Raw genomic sequence first — 24,250 nt, forward strand, 5'->3', positions numbered from 1 at the left:
TAAAGTATAACTGGTAATGAATTATAACTTCAAGAATGTAAAAACTATATTGTATGTATAAACTTTATACATCTGACTGGAAAATTTATTTGAAAAAATGAAACTGTTAAAGATCTGGATACATTGCAAAAGCAGCTTTATACAAAATTTGGATCCACAACTTCCAGGTCCAGTCCTAACATGATGCAGGGCATCATTCTCAGCATGGCTGATCACAGTCAATAGAACACAAAATTGATTTACATCCTCAAACAGCTTCCACCTGAATCAAAGTATGCCACATGATACCCTGGATTTTAGAAAACTGCAAAAGGTCTATACAAATCCACCATGCAAAGCGACAATGACAATTTCCTGCAAGTATCATCCTGAAAGAGTCAACCAACTTCACATACAAATGTCAACAACATAAATTCAATGGAAGATCAGCAAATGCATGCGAAAGAGTAATAAAGCAACTTACATTGAAAACCAGCATTCATCTCTCCTGATTGATAACTGTATCTTACAAGAGAACTGCACTATAGGGGCATGTAATTGCCCATATACCCTATGAAACAACACCATGCAGATGGATATATACTCCACACTTAACATGGTGCATCCCTACAAACCTGAATATGCATATCTTGTGACAATGATGACCTTAATACACAAGCCTAAGGTTTTCTGAAAAGAAAATGTGGATGTACATAGAGAGGAAAGAGGAGAACAAGAGACTATATGCTTCTAGAATTTGTATCCTCAAGGTTGACTCATCACTTTCCATTGAGCGCTGCAAACATTTTCCTCAATGCCTGAGAAACTTCTGCAAAGGATGGCCTCTCTCCTGGATCTGATGACCAGCAGCTCTCCATCAAAGATCTCCATTCAGGATCACACCAAGGAGGTATTTGTGGGCGCAATGAATTATTCACAATCCCACCTGAAGAATGACAAGACGCTAACACCACAGTGAAAGAATTCAAATATAATTGAAAAGAAACATAGTACAATATATGCAAAGTTTTTCAGCGAGAAGACTGTAACTGATTAGAATTCTTAAAAATTCCTCAACTTACATATCTGCACCCCCATTCAGAAATTAATTTCACATAACTCCATGACTCGGAGACATAACATTTTACTTGAAACAAAAACATGGTCTACTACCAATACCAGTAACATCTCTCTCTCTCTCTCTCTCTCTCTCTCTCTCTCTCTCTCTCTCTCTCTCTCTCTCTCTCTCTCTCTCTCTCTACTCCCATAACCATTGGTTGTTGTATTAGCACCACGATGTGATGTGAAATTGTAGGTACCATTGTGTGTTTATCTATCACCTTTCTGCATACGACGGATGAATGAAACCATGACTTCACATGTATAATGAGATCCTGTTATTTTTCTCTGTTCCACTTTGTTTTCTTCAGTTTTCATTCATGGCTTTAGATAGATGGATAGCCCTGCTTCCGTGACTATGCATCTTGTACATTGGTGTTAGTTATTTCATTCATTGCATTAATGTTACTTTTATATGTTAATCTCATATTCTTCGGTATTTATTTGAGATTTTATATTTCTCATTGGTTGTTGCTTCATTAATAAAGCATTTCTTTTATTTATTTGTATGTTTAGATATTTTTTTAACTTTTTTTTAAGTTTTCAAAAATATATTTTTGAGGTTTACGCTTTATGCCTTGCTTCATTTTTGGTGGAGTGCTTCGCTATGCCTCAACGCATGTGTCATAGTAAGAAATATTGTCGAGATTTTGAAAATCTCATGACATTATCGAGATGTAATCACCAAACATCATAATCCTGATAATTTCGAGAGAATTTCAAAATCTTAATCACTTTAAATATCTTGTGATAATATCGCATATTTATTGAAGCTAACAACCAAAATAACAAAACAACTTTATTTAAAGCAAAAGAATTTAAACCCCACTTAAAAAATATTAGAAAAGCTGCTGAGTGGACTTCCACCCACGTGAATAGCTGCCATTCTTAAATGCACCAAAGAGAGAGGGAAGGAGCCTCTTAAATAGAGGTGGGAAGGAAGGTTTTTCCCCCTACTCTTCGATATGGGACTATTTTTTGTCCCTTTACATTGTAAACTATATTAATACCTTATAAACAATCTATAAAAACACTAGTCCCTCTCCTCCTCAATATGAGACTAGTGCTTTGCATTTGTGTTCATATTATTCTAAAATCTTATAAAACAGTCATAATCATTTATATTATTTTATATTATATATTTATTTATAATATTTTCTTAGTAGACAGATATTTCCTCGAGAATTTTCAAAAAAATTCAAAATCTATAGAGACATGTACTTTTGTCTCAATAGTGGGAAGAGCCGCCCTGTGGAGTCAAGTTCCGAAGTTCATTAATCAACCTCAAGGAGTGGCAATCGTCATCAAAGCCTTTCTTGTCAGAGGAAAAAATGACTAGTTAAGCATTGGACTCTCTTCAGATTCAAAGATTCTTCCTTAATTAGTGTCACATTTTTTATTCTGTTTTTTGTTTGGGTGCGACAAAAAGACGGGGTACGAAGTACTCATGCGTCAGGTGCTTTGCAGAGAGAATCTGCTTTGCTAAAAAAGACAGACTGGAAGCGGAGCTTGGTCGTTGCATCAGGTTTTCCCATGAAAATGGTCTATCGCCGAGAACAACATTTGTGACTGATATATGTATATAACTATATATACATAGAGGGGAGAGAGAGAGAGAATCAAGAAAATCATAGTAAACAAAAAGCTTTTAACAAAAAAATTACCAGAAAGAGCAAGTTTGTGATCCAGAATGTACAAGACCTACCGATTATTGAGGCACAATGCATATCTGCATAAGGTTCTTCTCCAGTAAGTAGTTCCCACATGACAATGCCGAATGAGTATACATCAATCTAAATCATATTAACCATAAAGTTAGTTATAAAGATAAGACCAATAACAAATAGGGTTATTTGCAAAAAGTATACCCAGTTTTTTTTTATAGTTCAATTCATACCCTAGAAATTTTATATTACGAAAGCATGCTGCAATTTTCTATATGGCTAACTAAAACCATGCTTAGCCAAATTGTTGCATAATAGTTTTTCTTTCCCTTAAAAGTCTTTGCATCATCCTTAAATCAATAAAAATAACAAGTCTTCCTAATTAAGTATACATCTCTTTTCCTCTTTCACCCATCCCTTTCCCTTTTTCTCTCCTAAATTTACCCATCTTTCTTCTTCAAAAGAAATGGAAGGCTGCTCTCTCTCTCTCTCTCTCTCTCTCTCTCTCTCTCTCTCTCTCTCTCTCTCTCTCTCTCTCTCTCTCTCTCTCTCTCTCAGAAAAGAAAGCAAGTTCATACAGAAAGAAAACATTCCATTTTCAAGGATTTTTCAGTACATCAGAGGATGTGTCATTAATTTTAAATACTTCTCACTTAAACCTTGTGAAATTTTAAATAATTTTTTCCTCATGTCCATATGAGAGTGAGAGAAAAAGAAGTTTAATGAGGATCAATTGGCTAAATTTTATATTAATCAATCACCAACCATCTTTAAATTAATGATAGGATATGAAGGGTCTGTATTTGGACAATTAATGAGAAAGCTGTATATGGTTCTTAATTATAGCATTTATTGTGAAATGAATTCAAACCATAACAGAATCTTGGTTTGTTTTTGCAATAACCCCAATAACTACTCAGAAAAAACATTCATTTCAGAAATGATTAATTTACTTTTTCTGTCACCATGTTCTTCTTTCCGCTCAGAAGCTCAGGTGCCATCCACGGTAAAGTTCCACGAATCCCTCCTGAAACTAAAGTATGTTGTCGTACCTTTGATAAGCCCAAGTCTCCAATCTGATTATTTTTCACAGAAGTAATGACATCAAAAACAATTTGTGGAACCATGCATCTAGAACACAAGCTCAAAATCAAGTGACAAGGAACGCTGAAAAGGCATGAAACAGTTTGTCTCTAAAGTGCCAGCTACCTGATAAACAGAAACTTACGAGCAAAAAATCCAGAAAATGTCAGTTTAAAAAGCTAAAGATGATTAAGATAGTGTAATTCTATCTAGACAGGGAAGCTTATCTGACGCCATGAGAATATTTCTAGCAATAATCTATAAATATGTTTCTTCTTCAGAACAACTTGATAATTTTGAATGAATAAAAAAACAGAAAGGAGAAAAAAGCAAATGATTCTACTGGTGCCTTTTAATTAATATACAAAAATGTAACCATAATAAGAAAGTGCAAACCATTTAAAGTTTACAAAGCATAAGAATCTATGTCACATAGGTGCGGGTGTGGGTGCGGCACTTTCAAAAAACTTGGGTGCGGGATATATATATATATATAAAGTCCAAAAGTTGGACATAAATGACCCTGGGCACGGTCAACGCACCCAGGGTTAGGTTGACCGCATGCGCACCCGCGTCGCGTCGCGTCGCGTCGACACAGGTGCGGCACCCAGTTTGCCGAGTCTCTGTGACATAGATAAGAATATTTTAAAGATTTAAATCTCTTCGACATAATGAATTTATTCAGTTAAAAAACTAAAAATTCTTAAGATAATATCATAATTGAAAAAATATGCTATAATTCAAAAAGCACGATAGAATAACTTATTTTATTAAAATGTCCTGATGATCCCGCAGCACTTTAAAATCACAGAGATATTAATGTCCATTGTCTGCACAATAATACCAGCACTGTTAACATCGTTTATGGACTGTTGGACATTAACAAGTTTCACAAATTTTTATTTCGCTAAACAAAATTCCAAATGTGATGGTATCGATTTGTTCCAGCACCATAGCCAAGGCTATCTTAAATTTACAAGCATGCAAGAACTTCTCTTTCAGGTAAAAAACATAGGCTTAAAAGGTAAAGTTCAATAAGAAAAATTACATCCCTCAGTACTGTAATCGAGAAAAGATTTGGTGAACTTGTTAACATCCACCATAGACCATGCAAGTCAAAACTCTCTCTCTCGCCATATATATATATATATATATATATATATATATATATATATATATTATGTTTTACATTATTCTAACAAAAATCTAACCTTACAAGACCTTAGCCTTTGGACTTGTTTAATAAGTGCACTGGTAGATAAGTCAACTTCTATGGGGATGGATAAAGTAATTGGGAAAGTGCTGAAAATATGAGCAATTTTCTATTAAATCCAGTTATATTTCCTAGTTTAGTCTTGTAAGTTCTTTTTAAGAAAGTAACTTGGGGACCAGGAAAGGTTACCAAAGAGGAAAATGGAATCGAGAAGTGATGCAAGATGCAAAAGTGAAAAACAAGATGTTCATATTTCAGTTGTGAAGTGGGAAGTGAGAAGTGACTGGGAAGCAGTTAAAAGTGAATTAAGAAGTCCTTTAGAATGCATAAACAAGAAGAGTTGGAATTCTTATATTATATGACCCTACTAATTCATCTAAGATTTATTAATTAAATTTGTTGCCTTTAAAACATAAAGTATATGTTATTGGAAATAATTAGTTTACTATACATGTAACAAACATAAAACAAAATCATATACAAGAGAGTGGACAATAGCGTACAGTTCCTATAATAAGAAGAAAGTTTTGAACATTTGTTTTTTGATTTATTTTCCCATGTGAATAACCTAAAACACCTTTGAGTTCAATTAAAATAGAAAGTTTGCAATATAAGAAATTACAGAAAATGTATTGCCATTTAAATTTATTGTTCAACCAAATTACTATCTGTGAACTATGGTGTGGATATAAATTTCAGCTCTTTATGTAAGTGTTTTTTAGTTAAAGTTTAATTCTCATGTTAAAAATCTGATATCATTGGGAGCATCCTTTACCATGACAAGAGAACAGAGTATCGAAAGTGCTGAGTTTCCAGCTCCCAAAGCAGCTTCCCAAGAAATGAGTTTTTCAAAATAGCTAAAAACTTCCAAAGCCCTTAGTTTCCAACTTGAAATGGGTTCCCAAGAAACCAGCTTTTCAAAATACGTAAAAGCTTTCAGTGGCCATGCGAAGCTTTGAATATTTGTTCTTTGATTTATTTTCCTAAATGAATAACCTAAAATACCACCTTTGTTTTCAATAAAAATAGAAAAGTTTGCATTCTAGGAAACTACAAAGATTATTTATTTTTCAGCCTAATTACCATAGGTGAATTGTAGTGCTGGTTATAAATTTTAATTCATTATCTAAGTGTTGGTTTTTAGTAAATGTCTCATTTTAAAAATCTGATATCATTGAAAGCATCCTTCCCTATGATAAGGGAACCAAGTTTCGAAAGTGCTTTGTTTCCAGCTTCCGAAGCAACTTCCCAATAAATGGGCCCTTCAAAATAGCTAAAAACTTCCGCAGCACTTAGTTTTCTACTTCCAAAGTGACTTTCCAAGAAATGAGCTTCCCAGAATACGTGGAAACTTCTAGTGGCCATGTGTCCAAGCCTTCAGGCTACTCTTTTATGCGGCTTGTTTTCTGTGGATCATGTTCCAACATAGTAAAGGTTCAATTATCATGTTAAAAATCTGGTCACTGGGCATCCTTCCCTATGATAAGGAACGGGGCTTCCAAGGTGCTTTCCAGCTTCCCAACAAATGAGCCTCCTGAATTAGCTTAAAAGTTCCACAGCCCTTAGTTTCCAACTTCCAAAGCAGCTTTCTAAAAAACGAGTTTTCCAGTATAAGTAAAAGCTTCTAGTGGCTATGGGTGAAAGCCTTTGTGCTACTTTTTTATGTGGACGGTTTCTGTGGTTCATGTTCCAACAAATTAATCTAAAAAATAGAGAGCTGCATCTCGTCAGTCAATGTCATCTATGTTGGGTGCAAGAAGAACACCTTGCAACACTTGTTCTAATCTTGCACTTTTCTCAGGAGATTACTGCTTCTCACATGGCCAGATTGGACATTTGATGGAAGGAACATTTACTCATTGTGGCAGGTCAAAATAACACCTCATACTTCTAATCTTGCACCTTACAGAGGAAACTATTGCTTCTCACTTGGCCAGATTGGACATTTGACGAAAGGAACATTTATTCATTATGGTGGGCCAATATGACTTTCTTTTTGGTTCATATCGCCGACCCCAATTGTTCGGGATGAAGGCGTTGTTGTTGTTGTTGTGGTGGTGGTGGGCCAATATGACACCTTAGATTTGGGAAAGCAGGGAAAATGGAGGTTGATTTGGAAGTGATAAGCATCTTTGAACAAATGAAACAAACATAGTACAATCCTGTTACATGTACATCACAATAGCTCATGTTTGTTCAAAGCAAATTGAAAGATTCAGATATTAGTTGGATAGCTTCTCTTCAACATTCTTGAAAAAATTTAGGCTCCATTTGGAAACTCGCTGTTGGAGATGCTGTTATGGAATCTATAGATGCTCCATTGATTTATGGATTTAGAAATTTCTACTTACCTGTTTGGGGCATCCTGATTGATAGCTACCAATTGAGAACGTGGATTTAGCAGGCATCTATGTAGTTAAAATCCCGCCTAGGCGCAAGTCTACTGCCTAAGTGCCTAGGCAAGTACCTAAGTTGGGGAAGGAGCACCAAGGTTGGTATTTTACATTTGTTTGTATACTATTTAAAACATTATAAACATGCCTTTAAGTATTTATTTTCAGTATTTTGTCTTGTTTTCATGTTTTTATATGTTTATTTTAAATAATTTTATTTTTTGTGCATCTCCAGTTGATGCAGCAAAACGAATATTTGTTTAGATGAAATTAAATGTTAAAAATGTAATTAGGTTTTAATTATTTAAATTCATTCATGGGTTTTTTTAAGTTTTAGTTGTTTGGCTTCATAAACTATGTTAAATATTTACTTTCTATTATTTTTAAGAATTTGTTGTAGATTTTAATTTTTAATTTGTTCTCTTTTTGTTCCACCTGCCAACTACTCCTGCCTAGGCACCGCCTAGGCCTTTTAGGGGGCTTACGCCTAGGTGCCGACTAGCACTTTTGACTATTTAGGCAGTTATATACCTATTTTAGTATCTTTATACACATACTGATAACCCACTTGAGTCTAAAATAAATAGTTAGACCAGAATCAAACCTGAACTTGGATCAAATAAGTCTGAATTCAGGTCCATTTTTCCAAATTTTTCAAAACTTGTAAAGCATCAGCCTAATGAAACACAACATGAACCGACCCATTTACAACCCCACATTGAGTAATGAGCATTTTGCTAAGCTTGGTTAATTTGGTTCAATTAGAGTTAGATGGGGAAAGTTATCTTGTGGATTATCACAAGTAGGACTTGGCAAATTTGGCTGGGTTTCGCAGGATTTGGTTCAAGTGGGTGATGTTTAGTCGGGTCTGTTTGGATCAACTCATGTTTGATCTGGATTAGGGCTCACATATTCAAGTGATTTGGATCTCAATTGGGTTCACATCCAACATTATAGAGTTCAAGGCTCCATAATATTGTTGATTGATGTTAGAACTGTATTTGACCAATGGGTTCGTAAATCATAACCAACCTGTTTTCTGATTACAGGAAAATCGGATATGGTTCATGGACTAGGTCGTACCTACAGCTTCTTAGGAAGGTGCAATGATAAAATAATTGGAATGGTCGGCAAGAATTTAAAGACCAGCAAGAAGAGTGGCCAGCGTATCCACTGGTTATACCACCCCTATCCCATGGTTTGAGGATTGAGCATTAGAAAATACCACACTACTTCCATCATGGCCAACAAATCCCTTCTCCCAAACAGAGATATTTACTTTTCACATATATGCATACATGTATACATACATATATACATACATACATACATATATACATACATACATACATATATGTATATATGTATGTATGCATGCATTTATACATGGGGTAAATATTTGGTACTAATGAAGGTAAGGAACTACTGAGTAGAGATGTCTGGTATAATAATTTGGTATATATATCTGTTCTACCAAGTGTATCCACATCACGTCCACTCCCACATCCATATCCATGTGATGTAGTTGCTTGATCTAATGCTGATTTTACAAGCAGGTTTTTTTTTCGCTTCAGTTGATCCACTATAATGGGCAACCACAATGTTGGTCAGGTAAATGAACTTCCACGTTCAAGAATTTAGTACATGATAACTTGTATCACATGGATTTGTTAGTAAGAGCCAAGATAAAGCAAGCTTCAGCACCTTTTTTACCTATTAAATATTTACGACAATGACATTTTCATAGTGTGTACAATAATTGAGTAAATGTGGTGTCTTAATGTCCAAACAAATGCTGGGATGGCAAAGAACTGATTTCTTGTGTGCAGGCGAAGGAAGCCACCAATATTCTGTTGAAAAACAGCCTCAAAACTGACTCCTTTTCTTAGACAAGCTTCCAAGAACAACTCTACATCCGCGTGGTAAAAGAAAAACTAAAATACAAGATAAAACGCTTCAGCAGCATCCAAAATAGAGCTCCCCAATGGTCAGAGGTAAGATCCACAGGCAGTTAAATATTGTGCCAAGCTTAGAGGACGCTCCTATAACATATGGAAAAGTGACTATTATGGGTGACAAAGAGATAATTATACAGCTGAAAAAAATCACATGGAAACAGATCTGATCATAGGTACATATCAAAGAACACAGATAGATAAGTCAACATGCAGACCCTCCATGGAAATATGTGTGCAACACTTTGCATGATTCTAACCAACATGGTACAGGATTGTATGACAGAAGTATCAGAAGGCTTGAACCAAGAATAGCTCCTCTAGAATAACTGCACAAGTGTTAATTACATATCCAGAATAGAAAGAGCTTCATCATACCTTACATACAGGCCTGTGAGGATCCTTCATGTTCACCAATAGGTTTTCACACTTCAGATCAAAATGAACGATATTTTTTCCATGCAAATATTCCATCCCAAATGATGCATCCATTGCAATGATTAATCGCTTCCGACGATCAATTGTTCTGTCCAATTAAAGAGGTTAGCCCACGATATAGTGAAACACTAGGTGGCATGCTTAACAAATCTGCGAGCAATTTTATCTGATGTAACGGAAGCCACTCTATGGAAAAGAAGGGTATTTTGATGATAAACGACTAACCTGTCTTTCTTCTGTAGGACTTGTTTTAGGGATCCATTAACCATAAACTCTGTGACAGTAGCCAACGATCCTTCAGAACCATCACGGACAACACCATAAAATGATACAACATTTGGATGATGCAAGGAACTCAATATCAGAGCCTCTTTCCAAAAGTCTGCAATCTAAAGCATAACAAAAAGAATATAAAGTTATAATTCTATCAGTCAAATAAGAAAAGAATTTACAAGAATATAAATAGAATTATCATATAAAAATCTTTAGAGAAACCAAAACAAAGAAAAAGAAGGAATGCCAGATATTATGTGAATGAGTCTTTTTTGGAACTTCCTCAAAAAGAAACTCTTCAAATCTAAGTACATGAAATATGATGGTTGCATGAGTTCCAAATTAATTGATGACTAACATTTTCTCAACTGTAAGTTTTTATTTTGCAGCATCTAAAAATGATTGTCATTAGTGCAGAAGCAAGACGATCCCAACTAATCAACAACATGCCCCTTTGAAAAAGCCCTTACAGATTTCTTATTATATGTGGTGAATTCTCCAACTATTTGGGGCATCTGGACAATTTCCTCCAAATAACGGGGTAATCGATTCAATTTTTACTTTAAAAAAAATATATGCAAATCTCTCTCTCTCCAATTAAGCAATTACTAGAGCTATTTTTATATCAAAATGTTCTACCAGCACATGAACACTAGCTATGATCATTCTATGACAATAATGGAATCAGGGAGAGATAATCCAGCATAAATATGTCTTGTTTGATGAGATTTAAATGTCAGCAGAATACCCCTTTAGATTATAGCAAAACTAGGCTCAAAGACACCCAAGTGTGCTTGGTTGATCTAGGAAGATTTTGTAATTAAAGAAAGCATTGAAGGATTTTCACCACTTTTATTCTGCGGAAAAAGAGAATTCCAAAAATCCTTCCTAGAGTTGAGAAAAACATTTTAACAGACAATCAGTTGGTCCAGGAGTAACAGACAGATTTAACCCACGCACGGGTGCATATGCTCGCATGCACATGGATTCGCACACACACACACAGTAGCTCAGGCCAACACCACCAAGTACAATAAAAGGAGCTTGACATCTTGATGGCTAAGGAGGGGAACTGAAGGAAGATGAAAGATAGGAACAGTAGAACAATTAAGTTGGAGGAGGTTTCACAGGGAGTTACATGTAATGAAATATGCAGAAATGCAAAACAAGAGCTTACAAGATCACAAACACAAGTCCACATGCACAAGTCCACTATAAGACAATACAAAAGCCAACAATGGCAATACAAGAATATAAAAAATATTTTTTATTGAGATATGCTTAAGCAAAAGCATTGACAAATAAAGGGGACAAACACCCCTATTTATAACACACAAGAGAGGGCATTTGGGAGCTCACAAAAGAGTAGTTGGGAGTTCCCAACGTTCATATTTATGACCATTGGGATGACCCCAACGACTCTATAGTCAAATGACTATAGAGCCCATGCTAAGTTAAAAGAAAGACAAAATAATAAAAAGTAAAAAATAAAAACAAGAAATAAAAATTGTTCCTAATGAACAGCATCTATTACAAGGAAAAAAGACCAAAATATCCTTGATTTCAAAAACATATATATATATATATATATATATGTCAATTTAACATTCCCCTCAAACTTACGGTATAAACACCGAAAGTTTGTTGAAAAGAAACAAAAAATAAGCAGCAAGAGCTTTGTTGAAGAAGTCTCCAAACTGAAATTCTAATGTGACATATGGCAACTCCATAGTTCTCAAAAATTCATCACGGACATAATGACAATTCATTTCAGTGTGTTTAGTGTGCTCATGAAAAGTGTGGTAATGGGCAATGTAAATTGCACTTTCATTATCGCAACACATCTTCGAAGGTTTGGAGGAGACAACCCTTGTATCTCTCAGAAGATTTTTTAGCCATACAAGCTCTATAGTTGTCGTTTTCGTAGCCCTATACTCAACTTTAGTAGATGATAATAAGACTTTCTGATGCTTCTTGCATCTTCAAACAATCAATGACTCTCCTAAAAATATACAAAAACCAGTAGTTGAGATTCTATCATTGAAACTTTCTTCTCAATCTGCAACAGTATAAGCAAGTAAATCTAAAGATGAATATAAGAATAAGAAGAGTCATTTAGTTATAGTATTTTCAATGTATCTGGCAATCTTTAATACAACACTCATGTGTAAGGTGGTTGAAGCATGCTGAAATTGATTAGCGGAATGAACTGCATGAGTTATATTTGGTTTGGTAATACCGTAATAGACAGATAAGTGAGAGACCCAATTAGTTGTCTACGAGGTGTGGGGTCTTCAAGAAATATCTCATCTTCAAGTTTTAACTTAGCATTCACCACTTCAAGAGTCTCCACCTTCTTATCATCTGAAATGCCAGATTTAACATAAATATTTGCAGTAAGTTTCATTTAAGAAGGAATGTACCCTATAGGAGAGTCAGCTACTCCAATACCTAAAAAATATCTTAAGAAACCTAAATCAGACAATAAAATTTTCTTTTAAAACATTTTTAACATCGCTAACTCCTAGCTTGTCATTCCCGGTAACAATCATGTCATCTACATATAGTAGAAGGATAACAATATTAGTACCTGTACTTTTGACAAAAATAGCAGTGGCAGTATAGCAAAAATGAAAACCCAAATGAATCATAACATTACTGAATCTATCACACCAGGTCTTAGGAGCTTTTTTAAGACCATACAAGGTCTTTCTAAGTCTAAGAATTTTTTCCTCTTCAATATCAAATCCCTTTGAAGGATCCATATAAACTTATCATTTTAATTTTTTATTGAGAAATGCAATTTTAACATCTAGTTGATATATAAGACATTTTTTAGAAGAGACAACTGTTATTAGAGTTTTAATGCTAGTCATCTTAGCTACGAGTGCAAAAGTTTCTTCATAATCAATTTTGTATTCCTAGGAATACCCTTTGGCCACTAACCTATCTTTATATCTTTCTAAAGTTCCATCACTTTTGGTTTTCACTTTAAAGACCCATCTACACCCAATGGTTTTCTTTTCTAATGATAATGTAATGACTTCCCCAGTTTTGGCTTTTTTAAGAGCATCTAGTTTCATATTCATAGCTTGTATGAAATGGAAAAAAATTGGCTTCATTATAATGAGACGGTTCATAGTAGGAATGTAGTGTTATTAAGCAAGCTCTATAGTTTGGGGACAAGGAACCATAGGATACAAACCTATTTGATGGAATAGATACTCAGCTAGATCTTCTAGAGAATATTTTTAATGTAGTAGATGGGTTTCTTTGCTCACGCCGAGTATAGACTTTTATAATTTTAGTAGAGTTATCAACAACGTCATCACTACTTGGTGATGACTCAACATTCAAATCATTAGAGCATTCATGTTCATTATCATCCATGGCTTCATTATTATTCAAAGAATTATCATAAATATACTCATCTTTTCTTGGAGAGAGATCAAACAAAAAAGTATAGTCTACCTCCTCTTTTTTATCATCTTTATCAAATCCAATTTCATTTTCTAAGAATCTAAGAAAGTCACATTCTTAGAAACATAAAGTTTGTTATTTTTTTAATCAAAACATCTATATCCTTTTTTATTTTTTCGATATCCAATGAATATACATTCAATGGCTTTTAGGGATAACTTATCTCTCGTGTAAAAGCACAAAGCATTTACAACTAAAAATCAACAAACGCTTGAAATCGGGTGTTATTTCAAATAGTTTCTCATATGGAGAAACATTTTTTATAGAATATGAGGATATTCTATTTATCAAATAAATTGAAGTTAGAACGGCATCGGATCAAAAACTTTTGAGAATATTTTTTAAAATATGTAGGGTTCTAGAGGTTTCTACAATATGTCTGTTTTCTTTCCACTGGTCCATTTTGTTGAGGAGTTTTTGTGTAAGATTTTTTATGGCAAATACCATTTTGTTTTAAATAAATTTGAAATTCATTTGATAAATATTCTTCACCCGAATCCGATCTAAGTATGAAAATGTTGCTTTGAAATTGATTTTTGATTTTCACGTGAAATTCATTAAAAAAAGAAAAAACCTCTTATTTAAGATTAAGGATATAAATCCATACATAATATGAATAACCACCTTTAGATATCACCGAAGAAGGGCTTCATACATCTGAATGCACTAACTTAAAAGGTCTCTTGAAAATAAAAATTCTTTTGGAAAACGGAATATATTTTATTTTTTCACAAATGCAATCTTTGTAAATAATATATTTTTCATTACAAAAAAAATCCCCAAAAGGGAAAAGATACATCTTTATATATCTTGGATGTCCAAGTCTTTTATGTCAAGTTTCAACATCTTTAGCTTGGACATAATTACAACAATATTTCAAACAAAGAGACAAAGAATCCATGAAATAGAGATCTCTCCTCCTATGGCCTTGCCCAATCTGCTTCCTAGACCGGAGCACGGAGCAACCCTTAGATGAGAATAAGATTTCACATTCATTATCAAAAATTTGAGAAACCGGAAAGAGGTTTAAATTTAACTTGGGAACAACTCTTACTTTGGGAACAAGAAATTTTTTTAAATCTTAAGAGTTTAATGTTTCAATATTTTTTATTTTCAAATAGGTTCTATGTCACACGGACTCGGCTCCAAGGTCGACGCACCCGCGTCGACACGCACCGACACGGGTGCTGCTCGGACTCAGTCAACCCGACCCTGGGTGCGGCCAACGAACCCAGGGTCATTTTGGTCCATTTTTTTGGATTTTTTTTAAAAAAAAATCTGGGCTACAGAATTTAAAAAAAAAACTGGGTGGGGGGGGCTATAACCCCCCGCCAAGGGTGGTCCCCCCGGACCCCCGCCCGCGCAGCGGGACCCACGCCGGGGGAACCCCCCCATCCTGTAAGGTAAAAAACCCTGAAGTAGGCTTCACAACTCATCACATGTCCCCTAATGGGCACAACTTTGATCGAGTCTTATATATATATATATATATAGCTGAGTCCCCGTGTCCAAAATTTTTGAAATTGCACCGCACCCGTATCGCACCCGCACCCATGTGACATAGGTTCTATCAGTGGTAGAGACACAAGACAAGTTTGAGCTGGTGCATATATCGGATAAGGCATTCTCATGTGGGATCATATAAAAAGAAGCTTCACAATCAAGAATCCAAGAATATGTATCGGGAGAGGAAGAAGAGGCAATGATAACACGCAATGTAGAAGATGATGCCTTGAGAATTTATTAATGTATCATGGTTATTTGACTAAGTTGACCAATGGCATCTTTAAAGTCACCTCCACTTTTTCCTTCTTCCTTTTTGAAAATGGATTCTTCAACAGAAGCCACCTTGTATTTGAAAGTACCATCGAGCTTAGAACAAATAGGTTTGATGTGTCCCAACTCATTACAATAGTGACAAACAATTTTTTTACCACAATTATAGTTATTATTTTGAGAGTATCCATGGAGGCTATGGTATAGGAGAAAGAAATGAAAGTGGAGAAAGGATTTTAGATTTTTGTTTGTCCTATGATATGATCTTAGCAAACACTTGGTTTAGGAAGAGGGAGTCTCACCTAGTAACTTTTAAAAGTGGGGTTAATACGAGTCAGATAGATTTTTTCCTACTTAGAAAGAGAGATAGGGGTTGTTGCATCGATTGTAAGGTTATATCGGGAGAAAGTGTAGCTACACAACATAGAGTCTTAATTTTAGATCTTAGAATTAGACAATGCCGCAAAAAGGATAGACATAGGATAGATCCTAGAATTAAGTGGTGGGCACTGAAAGGAGCTAAACAAGGAATGTTTGTAGAGCAGGTAGTTAAGGAAGTTGATTGGTGTCTCGAGGAGGATTCATAATCAATGTGGAATAAGATAGCGGGTGGCATGAGAAAAGTGGCTAAGGAGGTATTTGGTGAGTCTAAAGGCGATACACCACTAGGTAAGGATACATCATGGTGGAACGAGGATGTCAAATTAGCTATTAAGGTTAAAAGAGAGTGTTATAGAAATCTAAGTAAGAGTCGTGATAATGAGAATTTGGAGAAGTATATGATAGCAAAGAAGGAAGCTAAAAAAGTAGTTCGAAACGCGAGGGCTAAGGTATATAAGGAGGTTTATGACAAGTTGGATACCAAAGAAGGCGAGAAGGATATTTATAGGCTTGCAAAGACGAGAGATAGGAAATCGAGGGATTTGGGTATGGTTAGATGTATCAAAGATGACACGCAAAGGGTTTTAGTCAAAGATGAGGAGATTAAGGAGAGATGGAAAGATTATTTTGATAAGCTATTTAATGATAGTCATGCTCAAGATCTTGGAGACTTCTCCATTCCTTTTCATGAGATAAATCGTGACTTCATGCGCAAGATTCAAAAGAAAGAAATTGCAGAGGCTTTGAAGAAAATGAAATCAAGAAGGGCAGTTGGCCCAGATGGTATATACCTATCGAGGCTTGAAAATGCTTGGGAGAAAGGTTTAGAATGGTTGACAAATCTTTTTAACTTGATTTGGCGAACAAATAAGATGCCTAATGAGTGGAGGAAGAGTACTTTGGTGCCTTTATATAAGAATAAGGGTGATATACAAGATTGCACAAACTATCGTGGTATAAAACTCATGAGTCATACTATGAAACTTTGGGAGAGGGTGATTGAGTCTAGGTTGAGGAAGGTTGTCATGATATCGGAGAATCAATTTGGTTTTATGCCTGGAAGATCAACTATGGAAGCTATACATCTTCTTAGACAACTTATTGAAAGATAGAGAGAGAGGAACAAAGATTTGCATATGGTTTTTATTGATTTAGAGAAGGCATACGATAGAGTACCTAGGGACGTTCTCTGGTAGACAATGATGAAGAAAGGTGTTTCTCTCAAGTACATTAGTATAATTAAAGATATGTATGAAGGAGTAGTAACCAATGTCCGCACTTGTGGAGGGGTGACAACCAATTTTCCGATAACGGTTGGGTTACATCAAGGATCTACTTTAAGCCCTTTCCTATTTGTGATAGTGATGGATGAGCTTACGAGATCAATTCAAGAAAATGTATCGTGGTGTATGTTGTTTGCTGATGATATTGTTTTGATTGATGAGTCTAGAGCTGGGGTTAATGCTAAGTTAGAATTATGGAGACAGACATTGGAAGCTAGAGGTTTTAAGTTGAGTAAGAGTAAGACTGAATATATGGAATGTCGGTTTAGTAAGCAACGAAGTAGTGATGGGAGTGTAGTGAAGCTTGGTGAGCAAGAAATACCGGTGAATGATTATTTCAAATATTTGGGATCCATCATTCAAAAGTATGGAGAAATTGATGGAGATGTAAATCATAGGATAAAGGTTGGGTGGATGAAATGGAAAAGTGCAACTGGAGTGTTGTGCGATCGTAGAATGCCATTGCGGTTGAAGGGAAAGTTTTATAGGACGACTATTAGACCCGCTTTACTATATGGTACGGAATGTTGGGCTGCCAAGAGACATCATATTCAAAAAATGAGTGTAGCTGAGATGCGGATGCTTAGATGGATGTGTGGAAATACATTAAAAGATAAGATTCGGAACGAGGAGATACGTAAGAAGGTAGGTGTTGCACCCATTGAAAATAAGATGCGAGAGAATCGTTTACGGTGGTTTGGACATATTCGGCGAAGGCCTAATGATGCTCCAGTTAGAAGGTTGGAGAAATGGGAAAATATATTAGTTAAAAGAGGTCGGGGTAGGCCTAGGAAGACTTGGATGGAGATGATAGGTAAGGATACGAATGCTTTGAACCTCACCGAGGACATGGCATTGGATAGAAATGATTGGAGGAAAAGGATTCATGTGGAAGACCCAAAATGAATTTCTTTTTTGGTTCATATCGCTGACCCCAATTGTTTTGGGATGAAGGCGTAGTTGTTGTTGTTGTTTGTTGTTGTTGTTGTTTTTTGTTGTTGTATTTTCACTATAGTTATTTTGCCTCTCAAAGTGTGGAGGTCTGTGGGTCTTCGCGTAGTTGCCGGGCACCGTCAACAATTCATCTCTTCCTTTAATCATACCAAGACGAGTTTCTTCTTGACATATTTTGGCAACCGCATCTTCTAGGAGAAGCGGTGTAGATCTATGTAGAAAAGAATATCTAACTTGTCGTATTTGGGTCGAAGACCCTGCAAGAATTAAAAAAATTGTTCCCTTTTCATTTGTTGATGCCTAAGTTTCACATCTTCGATGGCAATCCACTTAGGCTCCAAAAGTGCCAACTCATCCCATAGAGAGGATAAGGCAATAAAAAAATCTGAGACACTCATGTCCCATTGCTTTGTAGTTCTAATCTTTTCTTGCAAGAAATATTATCTTGCAATATCTTTTTGGGTATACATACCCTTCATAAATAACCAAGCTTCATTAGCTTTTCAAAATTTTGCAATGTTGGCACAAATCTTAATGTCGGCATTATTCATAAACCATGAAAGAATTTTTGCATGGTTGCTCTCCCAATCTTCTACCATGTTTTAATGATCAAGAATTGTTTTGGCACGGTAAACTCCTTCAATAGCTTTTTCAAGACCTCCTTCAAGCTTGGTAAGCTTTAATTGCGGTTTGGGAACCATCCCCATCACATAACCCCAAAGTTTTTTTTTTCCTTGAGGTTATTTTCCATGACGATGGCCCACGTATAGTTGGAACCACTTAGCTTGAAGGATATGTCAATTTTGTATCTTTCTCCATAATGAAGATGAGAAAAGAGAGAGAATAATAGATAGATAAAAAAGAAGGTGGCAAGCACACGTCCACCACAAGCATTTAGAAGCACACACTCCCTCGATCATCACTAACAAGTTGCTTCAAGGTCCTTTCGCTCTGATACCATGTAATGAAATATGCAGAAATGCAAAACAAGATCTTACAAGATCACGAACACAAGTGCATATGCACAAGTCCACTATGGGACAATACAAAAGTCAACAATGGCAACACAAGAATATAAAATATATATTTTATTGAGATATGCTTAAGCAAAAGCATTGACAAATAAAGGGGACAGACATCCTTATTTATAACACACAAGAGAGGGCATTTGGGAGCTCCCAAAAGAGTCATTGTGAGCTCCCAACGACTCTACATTTAAATGACCATAGAGCCCATGCTCAGTGAAAAGAAAGACCAAAAATAATAAACGTAAAAAATAAAAATAAGAAATATAAAAATTGTTCCTAATAAACAGTATCTATTACAAGGGGAAAAGACCAAAATACCCCTGACTTCAAAAACAGATTATATATACATGCTATTTTAACATTACATACACATTTTTTCTATGTTTTCCTTTGGTTAGATCCAACTAATCTAGGACTATAGAGATCCTACAGTGATAGAATGCATATTCAAGAACAAACAGCACTCATGCATCAGATCCAACACAACCAAGGGGGTCCACCAAACAGTTACTTGAATCTGGTCAGGACTACCCAATCCATTTACAGCTACGTCACATAGACACTCCATTTTTACACACACACATTATCCCTTTACGAACTACTTGCAATGAAAAACATCGCCATAATGACCATACCCCTGTATCTAGCTGTGTAGATGTGACTGATCATAAAATTGCATCCCTAATAGAAAAGCAATTGGTCATCAAATGGTAGTAATATAGTAATGAATAATTAGGAGAATCATCAATAATACAGCCAGGACATGATTCATCTTAAACCGCATCATAAGAACCATGCTCATATGGTAAGATCCTGTCTTATATTGGGGAGTGGTAGCTTGCATTCAATAAAGTGACCCCAATTAGTTGCTTCCAACCCAAAGAGATTTCCTTTTATCAATCAAAGGTTCCAATTTCCAGGCTCCTTTGGATTTACTTTTAATAATGCCAGAATGAACCAAAATTTCTCTAAGTTACCCTGTTATGGAATGCATCGCGAGAGATTCGCCAGATGTTCCAAATGTACAACCAAAATATCTTTACCCTTACCCTGGTTATGAACTGAAACAGGTGAGGAAGCAGAGAGCTGGCTAATTGGGAAGAAGAATGAAGAGAAGACGGCAGAAGCAACCAAGTCCTCATCTCAAAAGAGATGGTGGGAAGTAGGAATTATGGCAGTAGGTCTGATCCTTTGCAGTTGTTACTAAAATATTTCAGACTAAGCTACATTCAACAGCTAATCATGACAAGGATGACAAAAAGATGAACTTTTGATAGAAAAGTTACCAATCGTTCACGCTCAGATGGCCTTCCAGCAAAGCAGCTAGGTTTAAGTCGTTTAATAGCAACATCTGAACCTTTCCATTTACCATGATAGACAGCTCCATAAGTACCAGATCCTAGCTCTCGGATCTCTTCCAGATCGCTATTTTTAATTGTCTGCAAGGTAAATGGATTTGAAACAAGAGCAACATGGCACAAAAAAAGGAAGGGTGGAGGAGAGCAATCAACAAAAACATCACATAAATACCTGCAACCCTTTCTCTAGTGCTTCTGCTTCTGCACTAGTCATCTCAATCTTAGATGGTTTGGGATTCTCATTGTTAGGATCTTCATCCTATTTCAATGGATGGACAAACTAAAATAAGTGAAGAAAAGCTGCAGATACAACTGCAAATAATATAAACCCGAGAAGTACAGTTAAATCAAGGATATTCTACTCACCACAGGCTCGATCTCATGCAGAGACGATTTGTTCGAGTCAGTATTATTGGGTGATACCCCTGGATGATCATGTTTTTTGACATACAAGTCAGGGGCATCATCATTTCCTTGCCCTTGAATCTGTTGGATGCCTTCCAGTTTTGCCTTCTTTACTGATGCAATCAGTTCAGGTATGAAATTTAGGCATTCAGGGGAAAGTTCCATGTTTTTTGATGTACCCAGAGTGTCCTCTGGTCCATGTTTTGCAGCATCACCAATTTGCACCATGCTTTTTAGGACACCCTCTTGTTCCCCACCACTGTTTGGGGAATGAGTACCACATGCATCAGGCTCCATCAGTATCACAGCGTGATTTGACTGATACACCTCTTTGTTTGCAACCTCTGGTTCTACCAATCTTTCTTCCGCAGCAACATTCAAGTTCTTCTTAAGTATGGGGTTACAGCTAGGAGAAGCACCCATTGTATCACACTTTTGGAGTGAAGGTGATAATACAACCTGTCGAGGTTCTGTAGTTTCAATAAAACCTACCAAATCCCCTTGAGGTTCGATAGACATTGGAGCCAATAAATGTGAGCTCCTGTCATTATGAGTGAAATTCACAGGCCTCTGACAACCTGGATAAATGCATCCAGCATCCACAACCGCCTCCATAGGAAGTCCAGCACCACCAGCATTCAGTTCTTTGTCCCCAACAAGGTGAAGCATGGCCTGGTTTTGATCATTAGCAATATTTGCAGGCATATTTAGAGCATGACCAGCTGAAGAAGCATCAAATGGGTTAATCTTGTTTGGAATTCCACATTGCAAGATCCTAGTATTTTCATCATCTGCCCGCATACAAGAGATCCCGGGACTTCCAACTGGTGTGGCCCTCAAAAACCCAGATGCGGCTGCACCATTGGTCTGTGGAAAACCTGACAACTCATATGACGAGGCTCCATGAACAACAGTCTGCCCAGTCTTCTGCAATGCATACGCAGGTCCAGGTGAACCATGAAAATGATCATCTTTGCCAGAAGGAGCAGAGAAATTCCCATACCTCATCCCAATATCATCAAGAGCTGGGGCATGAATATGAGGTGCAGTACCTAAACTTTCACGAAAACCTTCACTACTGAATTCACTGGCGGCATTGACTTGGTGAGCATCCTCCTGATTGATGTAGTTCATGTTGTTGTGTGGGAAAGGAACATGCCGCGCATTAGTCAGTTGTGCTCCAGATACATGATTTTTTGTTTCATCTGGCCAGCGATTCAAGCAATGTGCATTCCACCCTCTCTCATGACCATAACATTCACCAAGGGTATGATCGGATTCATTCTGTTCTTTGGGGAAAACCCCATTCTCTTTCACATCAGTATTCAACAGGAGTGCCTCCTTCCGTGAATAGCATTCCTTGCAATGACAAGAGAATTTATTGATTTCATTTGGCTGATCCAGATGAGACTGTGCGTGTTTCCAGCGAGCATCTGGATAATGTGACTCTAAAAAGGCTTGATTACGTAAGAAATTATAATGGCACTGCTCACATTTGTTATTTCCTTCCAAAAAAGGTTGGTGGTTGTTCATATGGAGCTGAATCCCGTTGCACTCACCTGCCACAGGATTGCCCTGTTGCATGCGGGCTAAATTATCAACAAGAGTTCCAGGGTGATCATAAGCTGCCTGATGATTCACCGTGGCGAAAGGACCAACGTTGAGGCCATTACCGCATTCGTCAAACGCCCTGTCATGAAGATCAAATGCAACACGATAACGGCCTGTTGAAGGGGAAGAGCAGAATTCTGATACTGGCCTTGAATCATGAGAAGGCTGATGCCCAGATGAATAGTAAGCAGGACTCCATGGCATATCCATCTCATTATATCTAGGTGTACGCAACTGCGGCTGCACTTCTCGTGCAGTTGCAGCTCCCAGTGGTTTTATCTGTGGCATGCCCGGAAAGCCCATCTCATGATCTTGGTAAACAACTGGGACGTTACAGTGCCCAAGAAGCGGCTGATGAAGGGTACCCAATTGGTGGGCATTGTACTGTGGAACCACCACTTCACAGTTCCTCATGCTATCAAACTGCATCGAATTGAAGAACTGCTCTGAGAGTTGGAACTTCTCGCTCTGCCCACTGATCTCAGATTGTCTACTGAAATCTGACACATCGGTCAGGCTGTTCAATGCATCCACATACCTACGCTGGGTCTCCCTCTCATCTCCGTCGAACGGAGGGGCATCATCATCCGGATGCGAGAACAAGAATATTCTGAGCCTAGTGAACCCATCGCCCTGGCCCAACTTATCGTACTCCTCCATCATGTTGATCACATCGTCGTCATTCACAACGGACACCAGCGCATCGAGGTCCTCGTCGGGCTGTTGGTACTTCAACAGCGAAGCCGACTCAAACAACTCCCTCATCCTCGCCATCAATTCCGCGAAGCCAATATCCCGAGGAACGCTAACGATCCGCGTCTCTCCACCCACGTACCTGAGCTTCCCGTCATGCGGCCTGGGCAGGATGCTGCCCCCAAAACTACACAGAAACTTCACCCGAGGAACGTCATCGGCCGTCACCACGGAACTCTCCATCCCGTTCACGGCCTGGCTCTGGCTACTCGCGGATTCAGATTGTGAGGATCCTAACGATCCGTCCCTGTGATTACACATGAGGGCTCCAAAGCCCCCTTAGATCAAAATCCTAAAAACAACCCTCTATCAATCCATAAAAACTCCCAACTCGGTGGAGAATGAATTCATACAGAATCCGATTTTTGCAAACACCGTCAATCGCGATCAAAAACCTTTCTTCACTGAATCTTCGACACCGTCTCGATCGAAACCCGAAAGCCTCAACCAATTCTGCTGCAATCACCAATACATACAAATCCGAAACCAAAACCAGAATCAAAACCAGCAGCAGGATTGAGCAGAACAACCGGTAATCGATTCCAATCACTTTAGATGACCAAATCCAACAAGGAAAAAACAAACTAACCCTAACCCTAAATCTGGGAGCTGGAGGAAACCAAAAGCACCTGAAAGAAGGGGAAATTTGATCAGTGAAAACTGATCCAAATACCTGAAAATTACACCGGATTCCTGCGTTTGTCTCTCGGAGAACGCGATATCGGTAGAGATAGGAAAAAAATTGCAAAAAGAAACCCTAATTCTCCGATCCCGAAAATCCTTCGGAAAATCTTCCTCGTTCTCCTCCGCTTCTGCAGCAAACCGTAGACCGAAAAAATAGCAGAGGATGAAAATAAAATAAAAAATAAAATATAACTGATGGGTTTTTTAATTATTTCTGGTGCCCGATATTATATTTTCTTCCCCGCTTATGTACCGATAAATCTGGGTCGCAACCTTTGTTGGCTTCTGGGTCGCTAGCACTAGATAACAACAAAAAGTCAAGCCAAATTACCAAATTTACGCCACGTTTACACTAAAAACGAGAAAACAAATGGAACGATAGGTTCCCTGGGAAAAATACGTTTCCGGATTACACGTGTC

At 37.0% G+C, this 24,250-nt stretch overlaps 1 protein-coding gene across 6 annotated transcripts; it reads right to left on the reverse strand.

The window, feature by feature from the left end:
- LOC149837334 (RAF-like serine/threonine-protein kinase 20) lies at positions 1 to 24,015 on the reverse strand. Of its 6 annotated transcripts, none has more exons than XM_090005970.1 (10): positions 23,820 to 24,015; positions 20,744 to 23,602; positions 20,550 to 20,636; positions 20,306 to 20,458; positions 10,070 to 10,233; positions 9,785 to 9,932; positions 3,716 to 3,838; positions 2,804 to 2,891; positions 464 to 925; positions 1 to 354 (listed from the first exon to the last, which is right to left on the reverse strand). In XM_090005970.1, the coding sequence occupies exons 2-9, from the start codon at positions 23,405 to 23,407 to the stop codon at positions 759 to 761; spliced, it is 3,594 nt and encodes a 1,197-aa protein (XP_089862096.1). In that variant the 5' UTR covers positions 23,408 to 23,602; positions 23,820 to 24,015; the 3' UTR covers positions 1 to 354; positions 464 to 758. The 6 variants fall into 6 exon arrangements, with proteins under 6 accessions (XP_089862096.1, XP_089862094.1, XP_089862093.1 ...); XM_090005968.1 differs by having other exon boundaries at positions 464 to 943; positions 20,744 to 23,599; positions 23,820 to 23,973; XM_090005967.1 differs by having other exon boundaries at positions 464 to 943; positions 23,820 to 23,973.
- Between the last annotated feature and the right edge of the window lie 235 nt (positions 24,016 to 24,250).

This window comes from Nuphar pumila, chromosome 5, assembly GCF_984573655.1.
Source record: "Nuphar pumila chromosome 5, dmNupPumi1.hap1.1, whole genome shotgun sequence".
Classification (NCBI taxonomy): Eukaryota; Viridiplantae; Streptophyta; class Magnoliopsida; order Nymphaeales; family Nymphaeaceae; genus Nuphar; species Nuphar pumila.